Source organism: Lampetra planeri, chromosome 27, assembly GCF_965212315.1.
Source record: "Lampetra planeri chromosome 27, kcLamPlan1.2.h2, whole genome shotgun sequence".
NCBI lineage: Eukaryota > Metazoa > Chordata > Hyperoartia > Petromyzontiformes > Petromyzontidae > Lampetra > Lampetra planeri.
In genome coordinates, this window is record NC_136133.1 from 5,995,234 (window position 1) to 6,018,396 (window position 23,163).

At 42.3% G+C, this 23,163-nt stretch overlaps 1 protein-coding gene across 1 annotated transcript in view; it reads right to left on the reverse strand.

Moving 5' to 3' along the window:
* ARID2 (AT-rich interaction domain 2) overlaps window positions 1-23,163 on the reverse strand; it is a 106,236-nt gene that overhangs the window by 60,815 nt on the left and 22,258 nt on the right. Inside the window, exon 3 of the mRNA XM_078607359.1 lies at window positions 18,837-18,934. Within this exon, the coding sequence (XP_078463485.1) occupies window positions 18,837-18,934 (98 nt within the window). The remainder of the gene's footprint in view (window positions 1-18,836; window positions 18,935-23,163) is intronic.

Consider the following 23,163-nt stretch of genomic DNA (forward strand, 5'->3'; position numbering starts at 1 on the left):
GATCAACATAGCACTATCCAAATTCAGCCCTGCTTAGCTCCTGAGATCTGGTGAGATGGGGTAACATTTTGGGCGATTTGGTCATAGGTAGCGGAGGTTGTTTACGAATCACTTTACGTGAAGAATGATGAATGATGACTTCTTTCTCAATTTCATTGAGATAATCAAATGCGGAATGGAGTATCGTAGTGGATGGAGCAAATGTCTCCGAGTTTGGGAAGCCCTGTGATATTTGTCAGAGAGACTTCAACAATTTCCAGGGATGTTTAAATCAAAATAAAATTTAAAAACATCTGAATTTCAACACAAGAGTGCCGACCAACACTTGATGCCTCTGAATAATGCGTTACTTACAGTTTAAGGTTAAATGTCGTGGTCAATATGTAAAAACCGTAGTGGGTTGACACAGATGGCCAGGTACCAGCCAGATGGCTCAGTAGTAGGGCAAGAGGCTTTGGCAATCAGGAAATTGCGGAGTTCCAGTTCCATTAGCTTTGTGGGGTCGACAAAATTGGTACAACTTTGTGGGAAAGTTAATAGCGGTTGTCCTATGGATACACTTGCCCCTGGACATAGTAATGTGGATTTTACACTGCCTGGCTAAGGGCCTGTAAACGACTCCAATGCTCGTTTGAATGAGACATCACTTTGACTTGAAGTTGAGAAATTATCTGATAAAGGACAATCAATATGAAAATGTCAAAATAAATTATTGTCAGTGTTTCCTAGAAATGTCATATTTCTCTTTCGGTTAAAAGAACCACAATTAGTTCTCCATCTGGGAGATGCAACGATAACTGGATGTAGATTATATCTCAATAGGCTCCGACAAAGCCTTGCACAATAACTATTGCACCAAACAGCAAATTGGTTCCAGCTTTCAAACGGACCTGCAACATTAAATCAAGAGTTGCATTCTGCACCGATGCAGTCAAAGTAGCCTGGTTAAGTGATGATAAAGAATTTAATCACACACTTAGCCTATCATACCGGTGAAAGAAATGGCACCTGTGCTATAGTGTGAACTACGCAACCTCACGGAGGCTTTATAGAGTACAGAATTAACGCGTGGCCGTGCGTGGTGGCCTTGTGTTTGTAATGCCAGTGATGGAGGCAATATTCTTAGGTTTTTTCGGTAAAGTCACGTAGGTAAAAAATTAAAATTAAAATTAATAAAAGTAAAATAAAAATAAAAAATCACGACGTTTCGGAGGCAACACAAGCTTCCGTCTTCAGGTGGAACCGTCACAGCCCGACAGCTGTATCAAGTAAATGAGAGATTACAAGAGATACCACTCCGTATATATAATGGTTGAGGAGGGGGGGAAGGACCAGGAACGGCCCACTTTCTATTATTATGGTAAGGTGCGGCTTGAGACTACGAATAGACTACATAACAAATGACTGAGCCTTTATTATGGAGAGGTGCGGTTTTATTTTTATTTTAAGTTTTATTAATTTTAATTTTTTACCTACGTGACTTTACCGAAAAAACCTAAGAATATGAATCCTTGCAGTCACGAAAGCTTCAAATCTAGATGGAGGCAATGTTTGTGCAGCACGTGGGTTTCCCTCCTGTATACAAATCGAGAGGCATTGGCCCAATACCCTCACGAGGGAACCTCTACAAAAAGTCCTGAATCTCAGGTGAGAAAATGTAGAATTTTTTAACGGCACAACTTATAAAGAGGTGCTATTTTTTAAATCCTTTATATGAGGTTCACTTGCTTGCTTGCTTGCGTGCTTACGACCGTGCAAATCTTTCGGTCGCTTTTTAACCCACTTCCCGTGATCCAATCGAGCTGACATTTTGCACACAGACTCGTTGTGCGTGACAATTTATTTTCGTGAAAACTTTTCCCCAAAATTTTACACTTTAGGGAATAAGGAAAAAATAAATTATATTTAATTACCAATTGCGTAATGGTGGCAGGCAATCATCTGACCCATAGGTGGCAGCCATCTCAAGCCAGAGGACGAGAGGACTCTAGCCGCCACGCATATAAAGGATTTATAGTGAAAAACTTTGTTTTTACGGGTTAATTTTTATTGCGTGCTTCTGTTACAATGTATAACATAATATACTTCACATTGGCGTTTCAAAAGAAAGTTTGAACTCCCTTACACACGTTAATGTCTGCGATAAGATATTTTTTCCAATACTGTATGTTTAAAATATATAAAGACGTGAACTTCATAACTGGAAATGAGGAAAAACATGAAAGAAAAAAACCTACATTATTTTCATACCTTTCATATCTACATTCATTTATATTTTAAGGAATAGATTTTGAATGCAACTTGCAGTTTCATATCTAAATTTGGAGTTTGCTCTCCATTAATTGACATAAAACCAGTAAGGAGACAGGTACAGATATCAGAACATATTTGTGGTAAAAAAAAATGGATCTCAGTTTTATGCACTTATCCACTTTTGCACACAGCTGCTTACACAATCACACTTTCAATGATAAATCTTGACTTAACCATCATTCACTTTCAAATATGTTTACTCATCCACGTACACAACCTCTTTACTTTGTCATCCAACGAGAACCTCACCTATGTACACCTCTGCTCACATGCAATTTCACTTAATGCACATTTAATTGCCAGACAAACATAATTGCGCACACATGCAATCTACCAAATGCACACACACACACCCAGAAACACACAAACTCTCACACGTAAACACACATACGGATATATATATTCAAATATGAGGAGGGCTTACCAACTCTGACAGACATTTAACATCATGCCATACAGTTTAGTCAAACAAAATCAAGTCCCACAAACACACCTCACTGCATTCACATCTAGATTTTTACAAAATCTCATGTTACGCAATGTTGTTGTGAATCATCCGGGTTACTGCACATCAGTTGTTAATAAATGTGATGTTTAGAATTAAGCAATAGCAGGTTTACGAACACCTGCATGGACGTCTAAATGAACTGAATGCAGCGAGGCGCAGTGCAACATTATCGTCCTCCCACCCAGCTTAAAAATGCGCTGCCAAGCTTAGCAGTGTTCATTGGGACGCTGTCTTTCCGGCAGCTCTTATTTTTTCACCTGGGGACGGCTGCTTGTGTTGTGGCCGAAACGTCGTGAGAATTTTATTAAATTATGTTTTATTTGTATTATTTTATTATTTCCCTTCTACGTGACTTCACCGAAAGAACCAAGAATATGAATCCCTGCAGTCACGAAAGCTTTAAATCGAAATTTTTATTGTCAAAGAGTGCAAGACTCCAATTAAAGAGTAGGGGCTAACAATTTAAAATCCAAAACAGACTGCCATCAAACATTTGCCCTGGACACAACTCAACTCAAGCCGAATGGGGGAAAACAACTCTTACCAAAACACTCAACCATCATTCACCGCTTAATGGTTGTGGCATCACCAAGGCACCTACGTAAAACTTGGCGCAGAGAAAATTAAGCCACGCGGCTTGCTGCCTAAAGGTTAAGGAGGCACGAGAGTATTCTGGATAATAACAAAACAAATTGGGGTTGGCCAAAATCTGAGCCACGCATGCCATAACCCAGAAATGTGCTGCGAATGGGCTGTTCCTTGCCCTGAGAACCGCTGTGTGAGCATTGCTTCTTGAACTCATGTTTGAGGACTCATACCACCAGGCATATCCATTTTTGGCAGTTAAATATGATGATGCCAAATCATCCGTTTAGAATGACCACCAATCCTTAAGCTTTGAGTACAAGGCTGGGAGAAGCTGGATGGTCCACATAACCCCCACTCTTCTCAAGTATTATTCCGTACCAATTTGGCTCTTAGTTCCACATAAACAAAAGCTACCATCCGCTGGATATCATGACCAACTACAAGTTCCCAACCACCACAGCCTCGCACGTATTGTGGGGGCTCATCCCAATGGTGGACAACCCACATCATGAAAAAAATAAACCTCAACTCATTTGAGGCAAGCCAAAAATAAAAAAAGGCAGGTCAACCCCAAACCTAGTAATCTGGCACGGAGCCATTCACACCTCACAAGTGTGAAAACGTAGGCAGGCATGCCTATTTGGTGAAACAAATAAATCAGAAAATGTACCCGAAATTAAGGATGGCAAAGCTTCAAACAATGCCTACATTAGCCAGTCAAACGCCACATTCAATAAAACAAAAAAATCTGCATAAGCCACAGCCAGCTATAATAGGTTTCCAGAAGTAAGGCAACTCAAAGACCGACTTAACTCCTCTAATGTTGTATTGTGCACCTGATAGTGCAATGCACCAATACACCGTGCTTCGTTTTTTGGTGACATTGGCAATAAGGCCCCACTTGTACAGCACCTGGTGCTCAAGGAAGCTTCCTGCAAATCGTGTAGTGTAGGAGATTCCATAATTCCCGTGTATTCACACAGTTGCTCAGGATACGAGCACACTCCCCACCCTTTAGTAATCTTCAATCAAATTTTCAGGTGCAGGATTTGACTCCGTTGCTACTACATGATCACTTTACCCCCGTCAAAAACAAAAGACAAAGATCCCCCGTATAGCCTTAACAGACTGTTGGGGCAAGTGCTGTTAGCGAGCACCTATAAAGGTCGGCACGACACACGAGGGGGTGGGTGGCCAACACCACGCCCGGCCGTTTTTGTCTCCCCAGTGGCGATGCTTACATATCACACCAGGTACTCATTTGAGGCTGAGTCGACCTAGGGGAGGCCCAGGACCGGTTCAGATAATCGTCACTGGTGTTGGCCAGGAGCAGGAATCGAACCCGGGTCGTCAGGTTCATAGCGCAGCGCGCTAATCGCTACACTACCGCTGTACACACAGACACACATTTCCCCTGTTTCTGAATCACACACACATTTCTACATCGGTATTTGTGAAAGTGTGCTTCTCACGAACGCACGCTCACACACTCCACACGGCATCTGCACTTGAAAGACCACCCAACTTTGACCCAGTTCTGGTCAAGCCTGGCTGCAATTAATAGCATCAAGGCTCACACGTATACACCTGCAACACTCGACCAAACTGCCAGCGGTCTTGATTGCCGGGGAGGGCGGCGGTGGAAATCGCCATACCAATAACATTGACAACTGCTCCACCCAACCCCTCCAACCAACCAAGGTTACGAAGGCCAGGATACACAGAGAGACCACGTGTCCGAGTTCCTAATCAACGCAGTGTTTAGAGGAAGACAAGTGTTTCACGTTGTGTATTGGTGTGTTTTTTCCATCGTATCATGGTGCTGACATTTCCCGCGCGCGGTGTAAATTTATCCTGCACTGTATCCGTGCTGCATGGCTTGCTATATTATGATTCAGGTCACTTTTCAATTGCACAATTATTTTATCTTATTCGTACATTCTCATTTGTATTGTACGTCTGTGGTATGATCCGTGTTGTTATGCCTTCTTTGTCCGACGTAGCACAAACATAATGTTACGTTTATTTTGAAAACCCATGCTGTTCAACGTGCATTTAAGTCGTTGTCTTTATAATACAAAAATAGTTTTTCCTCAATAGATTGACCCAGGATAGCCTCACCAAGTTTAACTTCTTCACAGCAAGTCCCACCTTGTGATGTTAGGCTCAGGGTTTGTTTTATTTATTACCTTTGTGCTTGCGAAGTAAACACACAACCTGTGTAACTCTACACAAATGAAAGAACACAAACCGCAAACATGTCAAACCGGCCTGCTACACTGCCTCCTCCAGAACTAAGTTGCTCTGGCATAACACACAACGCTTAAATAGTCTGTGCAATTTAAATATTCTGCTCTTAACACATTGCTGTTCTTCATATGTATGTATGAATGTTGAACTTCTTTTACACTGTACGTATCCAACCGTGCTAAATCGGAGGTACGGGGTTAATACAGGGTGGTCCATAGTAAAGAAAATAAAACACGTCAGATGCTACTTGCTTTATTGATTTGATCATTTTTTTGTGGGAACAATGTACATACAGAGTACATTTGGCATCACCACTGTCTATACAATACCTCATCATCCAGGGATATCACCCATCTTGCAGGTGAACTAATATAATCTTATCATCTCGCTCTCTGCTCAGTTTAGGGATTCATATTAACGTGAATCATTCAGAGTGAAACGGGCTCTTACCTTGTTTCTTCCCCCCACAATGCACCCCAGGGTGTTAATGGAATGCCCTTGCTTCCAACAGCAGGCAAACTCAGTGTCATTGTTCACTCTGGATGAGTATCTCAGAAAGTCAAAGCAGGTCGAGTTTTCCTAATTAATCAAATACTTCTGGAAAACATCGGCTAAAGTCTATTTTGAATACGATTTTGTCTTTCAGCAACTTCAACCATCGCTGTCCCGTGTCCACAACTTGGCTTCGACAAACCAGCCAGCAAGCGCAACATCGAAGCAGCCACCCACATTTTGCAACGCAAGGCTGCAACCCAGCCATACGTCCATGCGAGCTTCCAGACAGTGTGCAAAAGGAGGGTTTCTCTCTGCTCGCGTGGGCTTTAGCCAACTGCATGCACATGCATCAAGTAGGTACGACGAGGGAGTATAGATACCCCACCACCCATGGGGGAATGATCGCAGCCCCAACAATGCAGGTGACGGGAATAAATGAAAAAAATAGTATTAAAAAAACAGCCAAAAAGTCAGTGATGAAAGGCTTTTGAATCACTAATAAGTGCGGGACCAAAATATGAATGTGGACTGTGGGTAAACAATGGCCTTGGAGCAATCGATTCACATGGATTACTAGGTTCAGGATGGATTCATCAAATCATGCATGCATGTAGACAATGATTATGTACAATCCATACTGAGTAAAGGGTGTCCTTTCAAAAGCATACGCAAGTAACGTTTTTTTTCCTATAAGCAACTAGAACAGAGGTTGTTGGAATTACTGAGAAAGAACAAATAAAATATTCTTGGATCTTTCGGTAAAGTCCCGTGACTTTACCGAAAGATCCAAGAAAATGAATCCCTGCAGTCACGAAAGCTTTAAGTCGAAATTAAACAAATAAACTATATTTGGCCGACAATAAATGACACGGTGTTGCACAGCATCATGTGATACAGGACAATATTAAAATGGCCAGACCATGATAAGGACACGTTCATATACTCGTTTTGTTAAATGAGCATGTTTTAACACTGTGCAACTAACGCCGAAAGCATTCATGCATTGACCGTCTATCCACGTTAACACTTGGAAAGATTATCTCATATAAAATGAGAGAGTCGGCATGAACGTAAATTAAGTCAGTCTGCTAAAGTGTGTTGCGGTTAGGGACTAACAATGGATAAAACCTGGAAAATTTATGAGGCTGGTACTAATTACCAGCGAAACGCCGTTCACTCTCCAACACACCAGCGTGCTGAACTAGTAACTAATTGGCACGTTCTGGTTACGTGACCACCTTACTAATTGGCCGTGTCGGATGGCGGCGGGTTTAACGACGCATTTCTATATTTATGCGATCGAACCCAAAAAACCTCTATTATGGGATAGCTCTTCGTTATATTTTTGGTTCTTTCGGTAAAGTCACGTAGAAGGGAAATAATACAATAATAAACATAAAACAATTCTCACGACGTTTCGATTGCAACATAAGCAATCATCCAAAAAAAACGGCACTTTTTTCAAAATTTCTTGCTGTGGTTTTCACAGCTGATACTCTTAGGTTTTTTCGGTAAAGTCAAGTAGGTAAAAAATAAAATGAATAAAAGAATTTTACTAAATAAATAAACCATTTATTTTACTTTTATTCATTTCAATTTAATTTTTTTACCTACGTGACTTTACCAAAAAAACCTAAGAGTATGAATCCTTGCAGTCACGAAAGCTTCAAATCTAGAATTCACACCTGATGATTGCTTGTGTTGCAATCGGAACGTCGTGATAATTTTGTTTTATTTTTATTATTTTATTATTTCCCTTCTATGTGACTTTACCGAAAGAACCAAGAACACGAATCCCTGCAGTCACGAAAGCTTCAAATCTAGAATTCACACCTGATGATTGCTTGTGTTGCAATCGGAACGTCGTGATAATTTTATTGTTTTATTTTTATTATTTTATTATTTCCCTTCTATGTGACTTTACCGAAAGAACCAAGAACACGAATCCCTGCAGTCATGAAAGCTTCAAATCTAGAATTCACACCTGACGATTGCTTGTGTTGCAATTGGAACGTCGTGATGATTTTATTGTTTTATTTTTATTATTTTATTATTTCCCTTCTATGTGACTTTACCGAAAGAACCAAGAACACGAATCCCTGCAGTCACGAAAGCTTCAAATCTAGAATTCACACCTGATGATTGCTTGTGTTGCAATTGGAACGTCGTGATGATTTTATTGTTTTATTTTTATTATTTTATTATTTCCCTTCTATGTGACTTTACCGAAAGAACCAAGAACACGAATCCCTGCAGTCATGAAAGCTTCAAATCTAGAATTCACACCTGATGATTGCTTGTGTTGCAATTGGAACGTCGTGATGATTTTATTGTTTTATTTTTATTATTTTATTATTTCCCTTCTATGTGACTTTACCGAAAGAACCAAGAACACGAATCCCTGCAGTCACGAAAGCTTTAAATCGAAAAAGCTCCTCGCTAGATGCATGGGTGTTTTCGGCCATTGTGACATCACAATGACCTCCACTGCATTAATTTCCCCTCCTCCTCCTCCCTCCCCATATAAAAGGGCGCCACGCGGCGAGACGTTAACTACCTCGCCTGGTATGCAGGAGGTCGTGGGTTCGATCCAGACCCCAACGCCTGCTGCTGTATATTTGAAGTTTGCCTGTTCTCTCTCGATGGTTGCGTGGATTTTTCTCCGGTTCCTCTGGTTTTTCCCTCCACATTTAGAATCAACATGGGTTCAGAAAATTGGGCTGCAATAAATGTCCACATGATAAGCCACTTCGTTGCTGAAAAAAGAGCTCAATAGCTCAGTGGGCTTTACCTGTAACATTTTAAATTAGATTAATAGTTTTCATCGTTAAAAATATTCATGCCCCTACGCGTAGTCCCCACTGGGTTGGAGCAGCGAGTTCAACTTCCCCCCACCCCCACGTACAGTCCTGTCACGCCGGATTTTGTGTTCCTCTCCAATGTCGATTGTTGTATTGTACCGGGCTCATGTTTTTGTCACGATAAAAATCATTCTTCTAAACTATCTCCGTATATATAAACCTTTCCCTGACGGCAATACCATCCCATGCCATTTCAACTTCACATCATCTTGCGCTGTCCCGTGGTAGTGTGGCATTAGCCATTAAAAATGATCGTAATTGTCCTTTTTTTAAAATCCTTTATATATCACTTGCTTGCTTGCGCGCTTACGACCGTGCAAATCTTTCGGTCGTTTTTTAACCCACTTCCCGTGATCCAATCGAGCTGACATTTTGCACACACTCGTTGTGCGTGACAATTTATTTTCGCGAAAAAAAATTTCCATAACTTTACACTTTTTAGGAAAAAATAAATTATATTTAATTACCAATTTCTTAATGGTGGCAGGCAATCATCTGACCCATAGGTGGCAGCCATCTCAAGCCAGAGGACGAGAGGACTCTAGCCGCCACGCATATAAAGGATTTATAGTGAAAAACTTTGTTTTTACCGGTTAATTTTTTAAACATTGGGTGAGAGTCGTAATAAGGTGGAGGCTGGGACTCTTGGGAACGTGGCATCATTGTGTACGACGTCATCGGGGGACACGTGCATGGCGTGCGATGGTCACGGGCTGTGTGATGTAATCTAGCACTACTCGGTAGATAACGTTATTCACCATCGGCTATGATCTATCCACTGCTGAAAGAAGGCCTCCCAAAGCCACCACCATCCCCAGGCTCCTGCAATAAATAACAATCCACCCAGTACTTGCACGAGCCAAATTCACTGGGCCATCTTTATGATGGATGTTCTCAGGCATGTTTTCTTACCTTGCCTGCCAACGAAGACCACAATCCATACTCGTGACAGATCCTGCCGAAAGGCCACTGAACATTTTTTTAAGAGTTTCAATGTCTTTAACCTCAACGCAATTCCAAGGACAAACATGTTGGAAACAATTACAGACGGCATGCACATGCATGTTTTTCTTTGCCTTGCTTCACAAGCAGTTTTGTTTGAGACATTTTTAAAAGCACGTACTGGAATGGGACTAGTGTTTTTAAATCCTTTATATTAAGTTCACTTGCTTGCTTGTGCGCTTACGACCGTGCAAATCTTTCGGTCGTTTTTTAACCCACTTCCCGTGATCCAATGGAGCTGACATTTTGCACACAGACTCGTTGTGCGTGACAATTCATTTTCGTGAATTTTTTTTTCCAAAATTGTACACTTTTTAGGAAAAAATAAATTATATTTAATTACCAATTGCTTAATGGTGGCAGGCAATCATCTGACCCATAGGTGGCAGCCATCTCAGGCCAGAGGACGAGAGGACTCTAGCCGCCACGCATATAAAGGATTTATAGTGAAAAACTTTGTTTTTACGGGTTAATTTTTTTTCTTCTAAACTTTGCAAGCAGGCTTCTGTGCTGGTTATATAATAAGATAAATATTCTTTGTATTTTGGGTTGATTTATCTGTGGAAAACGAAGCTCATTCTTTCATGCCGTTATTTGATACCGCTATCAGCATTAACTGTTGTCATCATTAGTGCGGTTACATTTCAAGCTTGGGCTTTGGCACACAATAGAACACAGACTGTCTACGATTTGTGAATACCATCACAAGAGCATTTCCCAGCGTTGTTAATAGTGATCGTTAGTCTGCGAGTGCTGATGCATCGATGACGCTACAAACGTCAACAGTTGTTTTTTTCCCCCAACTATCTTTCTACACAAGGGCCATGCGTACTACAGCAATATTTAACTATTAACTACGTAACTATGTTTTATTTTACCAAGTAAGGCCCACTGAGCCATGTAGCTCTTTTCCAGAAGCGACCTGGCCACAAATTGCAGCTCAACGCAGCAGCTTATCACGTGGAAATGTATAGCAGCCAAATACTCTAAACGCATATTGATTCTAAATGTGGAGGGAAAAACCAGAGGACCTGGAGAAAATCTACGCGACCACCTGGAGTACATGCAAACTCTAAATATACAGCAGGTGTCGGGGGTCAGGATCGAACCCACGACCTCCTCCTGTATACCAGGCGAGGTAGTTAACATCTTCTAGCAACCGTGATGATGACGAGAGAGACACGCAAACTCCAAATTTCCAGTAGCAGATGTAAGGTTTGGGATCGAACCCACGACCTCCTATATACCAGCCGAGGTAGTTAACATCTCCTAGCCACCGTGGCACCCATTTATTTCGGCCGACAGTGCCACTCGTACTTTGATTTAAAAAACGCTGACCTGTGTTTTCATTAGAGTAACGACAATAATTTCAAATGACTGTAAAAACACATTCCTGCGGAGGGAGCTGGTAGGAACGTTGGGTTGCTCGGTCAATGGCTAGGGTCAACGGCCGTGTGGTGTATTCCGCAATTATGGCCGACTGTGAGGGTGGGCACAAGCCGGCATGAGTAGGTTAAATGTTGAGTTTTATAAGGGCACCACGGGGTGACCAGCCCCTCCCCACCCAGCCTCACCCTACCCACCCAGCCCCTCCCCATCCTCCCCTCCCTCCCCTCCCCACCCAGCCCCTCCCCACCCTCCCCACCCAGCCCCTCCCCTCCCTCCCCTCTCCACCCAGCCCCACCCTTCCCATTTTCAGATGCACGACGGACGGACACAATAATCCCCTGTGGGCTGGTGTAACCAGGAGGTTCCTACCAGTATTAAGTGAATGGCCCAGGCTCACCATATAGGATCTGCAGTGACACGGCACGTACTGGGGAGGCGGGCGGAAGTAAAGCCTGCGGCATGAAGATCTCCAGCTCGACATGAGCGAGTGCTTTAACCACAATGCTTTATCCATTCATCTTTTCATTTTTTCTTTTTTGCTCAAACATTTGATCACAATCTCTCTCCTTCCCATTTCATCTCTCTTTTGCACAGACCTCCTCTCTCTTCTCATTACATTTCCTACCTCTGATCTCTTTTGCGAGATCTCCAATGCCCATCAAATTTCTCCACTCAATACATCTCCTATCTCCCTATCTCTCCAGCTGTCTAACATACATTCCTTATGAATGCATCTCCTATACATCATATATTCTGATTTTATAATATATTAGTGAATACATACCACTGTGAATTTGTTTCTGAACACATCTATCTCAGATATTCTTTGGGTCTTTCGGTAAAGTCACGTAGAAAGGTTCTTTCTACGCGACCCAAAGAATATGAATTCTTGCAGTCACGAAAGCTTTAAGTCAAGATCTATCTCTCGTATTCATTTTTTAAATACATCTCTTGGATTTTTCTATCTCTTGGGTGTCTCTCTCCTGTAAACCTGTTTACATCAAGCGGAAACATCTCTATCCTACCTCACTTTTGTCATCACATCTCTTACATCTCTATCTCATCCGTCTTTCATTTCTTCCATTGCACTGCACATCTGCGTTTTGCCGATTCCTTTTCTCTCACAACGCTGCATTTATATCTCTTCCGGCTTTTCACTCATCTGACTACACCTTCATATTTTATACATCGCTCTTCATATCTCTTTCCATCTCACTGCAGTTCTAAATCTCTACTGCCGGCATTATTACACGCAGAAGCAGCAGCAGCGTGTACATGCGTCGCTTGTGCTGACGTTCTATTGCTACACCTCTTCTGAATAAAGCTGTGCACGTTGAATTGGGCAATATTAATACACCGGCTGCCCTTAGAGTGTTTGTCGATTGAGGCCCCCCCCCCCCCCACCGACGCTCGCCTCACACGCACACGTTACAAGGGTGTGAAAACGAACTGGAAAACCCTACGAGGCATCTTCTTGGTTCTTTCGGTAAAGTCACGTAGAATGGAAATAAAAAAATAATAAAAAGAAAACATAATAAAATAATTGTCACGACGTTTCGGCCACAACGCAAGCAGCCGTCCTCAGGTGAAGACCAGGTCTGTCGGGGAGACATTCAGACGCTGTCTCCCCGACAGACCTGGTCTTCACCTGAGGACGGCTGCTTGCGTTGTGGCCGAAACGTCGTGAAAATTATTTTATTAATGTTTTATTATTATTATTTTATTATTTCCCTTCTACGTGACTTTACTGAAAGAACCAAGAAGATGAATCCCTGCAGTCACGAAAGCTTCAAATCGAAACCTACGAGGCATTTTGACAAATCATTGTAAGGCAGATGGCGTGCTCAAGTAAAACCACGCAGCATCTGCAAGGATTTGAACCTATGACCCCCAAATCTAACTGCAAGCGGTGAGCACGCCAACCACATTATTATATGCGGTTGATTATATCCTTAATTATAATTATTAAAAATTAATTTATCATGTTTTTTTGTATAACACTTCACTTGCTGTATCATTGATTTGAAATACTTTTAGGCTAGTAACCTTTAAGCGTAAGCAATTACATTCACACTATTTAGCTGACAGCTCATGCCCTGTTGCTGCATAGCTTTGCCTTGGTCAGAAACAAGGCAACCATCCAATATTTAAAACTTAACGATAAATTCAAATCTGTACAATTAAAAGAATAATTATACTTATAAAGTTGTATTATAATTGTCACAAATTCTCGCTATCAAAAGCCAAGAAAGCATGAAGCGCCGTATTTGCATTACACGTGCACTTCTTTAAAAAAAAAGGATGCAGAATATTTCTTATTTGTCAAGCGTCAAAAACATTTGCATAGACAGGTCCTTTGGCGTACTGTCAAAGAAAAGTGTTATAGAATTGAGCGACATCCAAAAAAGCAATGCAGCAGTCAAAGGTATTGGAAGAGAGGTGAAAAAAATGAGGTCCAGGCGAATAGGATGTAGGGGACACAGCAGTTACGAAAACTAAACTTTTTATTTCACCAGCTAAGGCCCTACTGACCTATATAGCTCTTTTTCAGAAGTGACCTGGTTCTCACAGATGATAGCTCAACGAAGTGGCTATTCAAGTGGAAATTTAAAGCGGGAGCAAAATACTCTAAATGCACATTTTACAAATGTAGAGCGCAAAACCGGAGGACCTGGAGAAAAATCCACGCGACCACGAACTTGCAATCTACAAATATATAGCGGGCGTCAGGGTCAGAATCGAACCCACGACATCCTGCATACGAGGCGAGGGAGTTCACATCTCGACACCGCAGCCCCAAGAGGGTTTAGAATGAGGCTTTTGCGAAGACTGCAAAGGGAGTTCAATTCCACCCGCTGAATAAGCCTTCCGGCTGCAAGCATAAAGCGCGTACTCTAACCTGCTTGTAAAATACTGTTTTCACGTACATGTCCCACAGTGCCACGTGTCAATTTATCAGTCCTCTATAGTGTACGGGAAAAAACGTCTATGCCCAAGCAGCCAACAGAGTAATAAAATAGCACTTGAAATGATATTTGAATTTATGGCAGTGACCTGGGTCAGAGTACCGGCTGTAACACCAATTACATTCATCTTATTTGTAACTATTTTACAGGCCCAAGATTTACAATGTTTGCACATTAAAAAGGGCCTTTTACAATTATTGCACATAATAGCATTACTGCACCAGGCTGGAATGTAGGTATTCTGAAGCCTAAATATCACTAGAAACGGCTCTTGTGCCAATGTACACAGCCTGTAACACTATTCATTCGGCCAAAACAACATGCAAATGCACAAAAAATACAATTTACAGGTCAGCCATTCAGGTTAGCATGACATTTTTCTCCCACACATTCTATTAGCTGTTTAAGTCTTGCAAGCTTGTACTCTGAAATGTCTTCGTTTGCCCCCTTTGCCTCTTTAGGGGGTTTCAAATTAATCCGGAGGACACTAAGAAGCATCAGGTAATCCTTGAAACCCTAAGAGACATATCGTTACATGAGTTTAGGGAAATTTGAGTAAACCCACTAAACCATGAAAATCCGAAAGATGTATCAGTATGACAAGTGCAAGCCGCTTCTACCGAATCGGAAAAATCCTAAATTTGCCTTAGTTTAGCTCTTCCCAAGTCTCAAGCATTTTTTAAAATAAAACCCTATTCTGTATATTCAAATTAATTACAAGCATCTGGGAGGGGTTATTAAAAGTTTATACCAACATTTTTGGTACAGAATTATGTTAGTAGATGAAATATATTACACGTGCGAAATATAAACGTTTCACTGCTTTTCCGCAGACATGAATGACAGGCCCGCATCTCACGAGTAATTCATGAATACATGGTGTTCATTCATGAGTAGCAACACACACGTTCAGCACAAATACGTGTAGTTAATGCAGACTTGATTACTTGCAAAATGTATCTAATTGGTGTTTCAACATCCTAACACCTCGATTTAAAGCTTTCGTGACTGCAGGGATTCATCTTCTTGGTTCTTTCGGTAAAGAAAGACCTGTTCTTCACCTGAGGACGGCTGCTTGCGTTGTGGCCGAAACGTCGTGAGAATTATTTTGTTTTATTTTTATTATTTTATTATTTCACTTCTACGTGACTTTACCGAAAGAACCAAGAAGATGAATCCTAACACCTGTTTTATTGCCAGAAAGGGGTAAAACCTATAATTATTTGTCATATTTTGATACTGGAAAAAAAGGTCCCATGACACAAGGACTTGTTTTTGGGTCCAGGCAAATAAAAATACACACCTTAATTAATCTACACTTTGCTGTGCTTCATAACCTCATGTTTTTCAATACTTTTCCAGCATTTGAACAACGCTTTGTGAGCCATGAGGCTGTACTGCTGAAAGAATATAAAAGTTATGGTGACAAGCACAATACTAAATGGAAGATCACACAGCCCCCGGCTTTCCAGCCAGGAGTTTGCAACAATCTTGCGACATGAAACTGTACAAAACCTATACGCAGATATTACATTAGAAGTTGCATTTTCAGTCATGTACATGTTACATCGGGGGTGTACGTAAGCTGCTTGTCACATTGGTGATACAAAACAGCTTTCATGTGACCTGATTAAAAAAGATTCATAGACAGTCACTGTCCATAAATATATGTCGTATTTAGATAACCACAAGTCTCTGTCAGTCGTTTTCAATAATGTTTACAAAGTGAGAGAAAAATTTCACCAATCTTCCTAGATTCCAAGAACACAGGATGAGATGTTACTATCCTTTGTGCAAGCACTTCCAAGAGTTCATGAACAGTGAGCCTGGTGAAATTTGGGGAGCGCATCGTCAGTAGTGAACCTTTGGTTCCTAGGGTGTTTCGGCCTTTCATACTATACACCCTCCCCAAAGGTGGCCAGCGACAGGGTGATCAATCCTACGCTTGCGTCCCATTCCCAATTAGTCATAGGAGTTGCCTTGTTGTTGATAGCCAACAAGCCGCGTGAACTTCCATCAATCCTTCCCCATATGTTTGACTTTAAGAACCCCGATTCATAATAATAATAAAATAAAACATCCTCTGTTCAGACACGTTTCCAAATTTGGGCACACCAAAATGTTAACCCCTGTTAACTTGATCACTGTAATAATCATCCCCGCACATATTGCTTGTATTACACATCTGTTGCTAATGTATGCATCTTCAAAACGGATTGCATTGATAGTGATGTTTTTGCTAATTGTACATAATATTTTACTGGTAGGAACCTCCTGGTTACACCAGTCCACAGGGGATTATTGTGTCCGTCCGTCCGTTGTGCAGGGAGGGGCTGGGTGGGGAGGGAGAGGCTGGGTGGGGAGGGGAGGGTGGGGAGGGGCTGGGTGAGGCTGGGTGGGGAGGGGAGGGTGGGGCGGGTGGGGAGGAGCTAGGTGGAGAGGGGCTGGGTGGGGCTAGGTGGGGGGCGGGAGGGGTGGGGCTGGGTGAGGAGGGGCTGGTCACCCCGTGGTGCCCTTATAAAAAACTCAACGTTTAACCTACTCACGCCGGCTTGTGCCCGCTCTCACAGTCGGGCATATTTGCGGAATACACCACGCCGCCGTTGACCCTGGCCATTGACCGAGCAACCCAACGTTCCTACCAGCTCCCTCCGCAGGAATGTGTTCTATATTCTACATAGTTTAGGAAAATTATGTTGCTGAAGAGTGCATAATTACCGCGCCTCGTACACAAGGCACCGGAGCTTTATGTCTCAGAAGCTAAGCAGTGTTGCAACCACCCCGGTAAATGGAAGGCAACTGTAGAGAAAAAGTTATGAATGAAAAGGTTCCTGTGGGTTGTGGCATTATGAAGAATCAGTAGGGGGCACTTGCTATTCCCTTCTACGCCAGCTTGCTAAAGGTATTAATGTGCTGGAATAATAGGGGATGACAAGCTGTAAACATGTTTTTGAACGTGACATTTAACTTGGCCTATACGATTCCATGGATTAAAAATATATATGTTTGGTGAAATTAGTTTCATGCAGTGGGTATTAAAGTCAGTTTCCATGTCTTAATGTACTGCAACTCTATGCTGTAATCATTCTTGGCTGGTCAAAATTTCATTACTAAACCAAGGCTAGCCAGACTAATAGGGGGAATTCCTGGTGCGGTTGGCCACGATTTCAATGAAAATAAATGCAAGAAAAACAAAAACAGCAACCTCGGCTATTGTACAGTATATGATACGTATATTTGCGTGTGCAGTGCATGTGTGTGTTAGTATACAGACTCAAACCTAAAAATACTGAGGGTGTATGGTGCTGTGCTGTACAGGATAGTGTGGGGAGCGGTAATGTATGCATTTAGAACTTATTTTGCATCGTATGTAGCCAACCCTGCTAATCGGTGGTGCGGTTTAGCGCGCTGCGCTACGAACCAGATGGTCCAAGTTCGATTCAGGCTCACGGTCAACACCAGTGACGTTTACCTGAACCAGGCCTGGGCCTCTCCGAGTTCGACTCGGCCTCAAGCGAGTACCCGGCGCGGTGTAAGCATCGCCACTAGGGACACAAAGGCGGCCGAGCTTGGTGCTGGCTACCTCGTGTGCCGTGCCGGCCTTCATTAGGTGCTACTCGCTAACAGCATTTGCCCCAACAGTCTGTTAAGGCTATATGGGGGATCTTCCTACAGCACAGTATTCATGTCCTTTGGTCTGGGGGAAGATGGTTCCCTCCACCCCTACCCCCACCGTCCCACACCTTCTCACCCCTCTCCGCCTTCCCTCATTAGCCATTCGCCACCACGAGCGTGTTGCCGCCGCAAGTACATGCAATGCACAATAATTACACTGGACACAATTTAACATGTTAAATGCAAAATCCACCAAAGTCAGGGCTTGGTTAACCGTGATTTTTTTTTACACTCTCTGGTAAACTGTTCACCTGCACATCGATAGATCAATAAGCACATAAGTGTTAAGTGTGACACGACACTATGTTTGGTAGTGCTCTGAGAGAAGATATGTAAAAGACACCTGCTTCATGAGTACAACTATCACAACAGAAACATGAGCATTACTGCAAAGGAAAAGATTGCGCACTCTGAGAAAGGGGGCATTTTTTGGTTATGATGCAGTGTCAATTGCAAGTATCGGTTTCAAAAGAATAAAAAAACACTTAATTTACAAACAAACAAATATTAGAAGAACGATAATTGCATTTCAAATTTTCAGGTAAATAAAATGTTTCAGAGCGACGTGGTCAAGTATAAACACACACAAACAGGCAATCTAATTATCAAAAGTACGAACTGTCCTTATTACACGTGAAGATTAAAACGATGCGCAGTCACGGTTTGGAGTAATTTAAACCCGATGAAATACACATTTTAAGAAACAAATGGGATAGCATGAAATTTCATTTTTTTATAATCCACTTTGTAAACACAGATTGTTGCGTGCCACCAGCGCAATGACCTCACCTCTTGTAGCATTGCTTGAGAGCAAACGGCGCGTTTGAGCAGCCTCTCGGGAAGTTGAAGTCTTCTACAATGTCTTCCCAGAGTAGCTTGTCCGTAACCTGCGAACGCACACGTGCAGTTACAGACACACTTGTATTCAAGCATTCACGCACACAAAAACAGGCACGCGCACCCGTGAGCAACAAGCGGATTTGCACCATGTAGACCACTACTGGCAACGTTGCAAAATATGTACACAAACAATGGAATAGACGCTTATACAAAGGCTAATATCCTAGGTCGCACAGACTGCCAGGGCAAGCGCGGTTAGCAAGCACTTATTGAGATTGGCAAAACACACCAAGGATGTGGTGTTGCTAGAATCCCACAAAGCTGCCTTAGTTTCTTCAATATGTATACAGACCACATCAAATATTCATGACAGGCCGATTTGACCTAGAGGAAACTCGGAACGGGTTCTGATACAACTCGCCATTTATGTTACTTGTGGCTAAAAATCGAACTCTGGTCGTCGGGTTACTAACACAATGTGCTTTCACTACTGGGCCACCAACTCCTTTCCAACTGATATGCGCATGCACGCGCACACACACACACACGCATGCACATAAACATGTGCGGGTGCATACAAGAAAAAGATCCCCCGTATAGCCTTAACAGACTGGTTGGGCAAATGCTGTTAGAGCACCTATGAAGGCCGGCAAGGCACACGAGGGTGTGGGTGGCCAGAACCAGTGGCTATGATTACAAACCACACCAGGTACTCATTTGAGGCCGAGTCGAGTGCATACACAAGCACAGGCAGACACACAATGGGAAACACAAATCAATGTCGACAGACTTGATTTGCAGCTTTCGTGACTGCAGGAATTGTCTACAGGTTAAACCTGCAGTGAGCAAAACAAATTGGCGATGTAAGTTTTCAGAAAGAACCAGCAGAATTACAACACAATTTTGGATTGATAACATATCACGTAACTGCGAAACATCAGCCACCATCACTCGAAAATAAACTAAGTTGAAAAAGCCCTGTAGGCAAGTGCGTGCGAAAAACGGAATTACAGTTTTCTGAAATATGATTTGCCCCATGCAAATCTGACTGTTGTGGGGGATTGATGGAGCGACTTTCACTTCCTTTACTACACTGACACCACATGTTTCCGAATCTGCATGCTCATCATGTCGTTAATGGCTCGGGCTACAATGTTGAACTGGTAGCGAACAATTTTCACTGGACTGGACAGAAAAGGTCAGTGAATCAATCTGAAATGCAACGATACAGAAACAATTAGCATATTCATGACTGACATCTGTAAGCATTTTATTAAGTTAGAATGTTTCTTCTTGACCAACTTGGTAAAACAATAAGAACAATCATTAATTTCAATGTACAATAATGTCAATGTCCTGAATTGTGAGTGGTGTTGATCAAATTCCCCTGAATGTCAGACACCAGTCTCTCTAGACTCTGCAGGACACTTTCCAGGAATTTTAATAGCAACGTGCAAGTCTTTAAGCACGAGAATTAAACAAACTGAAGCGACCACGGTCCTACAAAAAGCCTGCTTTCTTCGCATTTTCGAATAGGCTATGCCTCTACAATGATCCGTCGCCCCTGATGTCTGCTGGAAATAATGCCTGCAATTTCCCCGGCCACGTCAACGTAGTGTTTTGAGATTTAGTAGAGTGAATGGATGTACAGTCACACCTCGGTATACGACCGCTTTGGAATACGTCGAATTTGGTATACGTCGTGTTTTGACGGGGGAAAAAATGTCTTGGGATACGACGTCTTGCTTGGGGTACGACGCGCTTGCTAGAACTTGTATGGGTCAGGATGAGTCCCGTTCAAGACTCCTCCCCTTCCTCACCACCATCCTCGTAGGCTATCAACTCCTCTCAGCAAGGTCAAGAGATGTTAAATTATTTTTATTTCAATTTATTTTATTTATTTATGCATTTATTTTAATTAGTAGTGTCTAAATTATTTTATACAGCCCCATTAATGTATAATATGCCATGTAAAATATCATTTCGTATACTCGGGAACGGATTATTTCCTTTCCCTTTATTTCTTATGGGAAAAATTCGTTTGCTATACGTTATTTTCGGTACAAGTCCTACCTCCTGGAACGAATTAACGACGTACACCGAGGGACCACTGTATTTGTTTCTGCTCACTGCATTTCATTAGGACTTAACACCCTCGAAAGCAGATTCCTTCAGCACTCCAAAAGATAATAGCTGCTGAAAGATTGTATTAGTTTTGCTGCAGGATATTATTATCAACGCACAAAACTTAGCATCAAAATGCATTAAAAACAACTTTCCAATTAAAAGTGATAGAGGTCATGAAAATAAATCAAAGCCTATTTAGAGCCAGGACCGTCTGTAATTTTTTTTAAATGAGTACGAAGCTTTCGATTTAAAGCTTTCGTGACTGCAGGGATTCATCTTCTTGGTTCTTTCGGTAAAGTCACGTAGAAGGGAAATAATAAAAAATAAAAATAAAACATAATACAATAATTCTCACGACGTTTCGGCCACAACGCAAGCAGCCGTCCTCAGGTGAAGAACAGGTCTGTCGGGCGTCATTCAGACGTTGTGTCTTCCGACAAACCTGTTCTTCACCTGAGGACGGCTGCTTGCGTTGTGGCCGAAACGTTCTGAGAATTATTTTATTATGTTTTATTTGTATTATTTTATTATTTCCCTTCTACGTGACTTTACCGAAAGAACCAAGAAGATGAGTACGAAGCTGTGCACCTCGAGAAGTCCTCAATGCCATCATTGTCCTCACCTGCTGCTCAATTGATCATGCTGTGAGCAGGTCATCCCAGATAGGGGTGGATGTGCCACACAGCTCCTTTCAGAGGCAAGCGACAACAAAACCTTCACCACCTTGACGCCAGTGCGCCTTTTGGCGTCATCTGGTCCAACCCATGTGAGACTAGGCTCTAAGGAAAGCTGTCTCGGGTGTGGACCAATCAACTTCAAGGACCAGTGCAGACATTATCAGAGTTGTGTTTTTTGTTTGCATTATGACTGCAGGTATTGTGGTCTATGCAAACATGACTCCTCGTAAAAAAGGAGTCAGTTTTGTTGCCAGATAAAAGGGTAAAAAAACAATTATAACACAGATTTCTGTGCGCGCCGGGCCCTCCAGAGTAAAATCACTGAGGGGCTTCTGATGCATAGGGTCACGTGATCTGTGACGCAAAGTCCCAGAAGTGACAAGTGTTATTCCCCTGGGGCAGACTGTGTATTTGTTAGAACGTCCGGTGTGTGCTGCGCACAAGGTCATCTTCAAGAGAGATGGGATATGCCGATGGCTGGTGATTAGTGAAGCAACGCCGTTAATATTTTTCCCTTGGCATTAAAGCCGACCTAGAAAATGCACGTGTGAGTCCAGCCACTGTTGACTTCCCACCAAGTGACACTTTCTATACCATGACACAAAGCCGAGTGGGTGGGATGGCAAAGTATACCGGGACCAGGATATTAACTCAGTCTCACAACCGCACGCTCGCTATTTTACCAGCTGATCTACTATATAACAGCATTCGCGCTATGGGTGCTAGGAGCAAGTACCATGACCACAAAGCAGTTTCAAATAAAAAAAAATCACCTTGAAAGCCTGTCATCTGAATGAATGATTACTCTTTCCTTTCTGTGAATAACCGTTCCTTTTTGTACAAACAGCACACACGGTTATCCATTAATATTGCGAACAGTGTATAATGGAAATTGCTGATAAGGTAATGTATAAATACAGAAACCATTCCCGTTCTTTTCTGACAATATATAACCACTGTTGACCGCTAAATGACGGTGGTCTCGGCATGGTAGGTTTGCTGGGTTTGTAGTGCATCACACATTATAAACAAATATTCCACACAGAGAGCAGTCATCTATCGGTTTACGCACTGATTCGTGCCATGTAGAAATTGCCTTTGGACCAAGCAAAACAAACAATATAGAATAAATTAGAGGTAAAAACACTAAGATTTTTTATGATTAATTTCGCGAATAAAATTGTGATCATGCAGTATAATTCACTGAATTGTAGGGGGAAGTGGGCAATACATATGTAATGACAGGGTGACACCTGCTGGCCTGGGAAGGGATTCATGGGTAAGGCCACAGAGGTAGCAACCAATCAGGGAAGGAGGTGTCTCTGGGGCAAAGGTAACAGGTGGGGCTAGCCGAGGCACTCTGGGAACTTGCTCGAAGGTTCCACGAGAGGGCGTGGCCGGTGGCGGAGCCTAGCCACGCCTGGGGGGATATAAGGGGGAGCGGACCCGGGGCTCGTGTGTGGGGTGCTGGA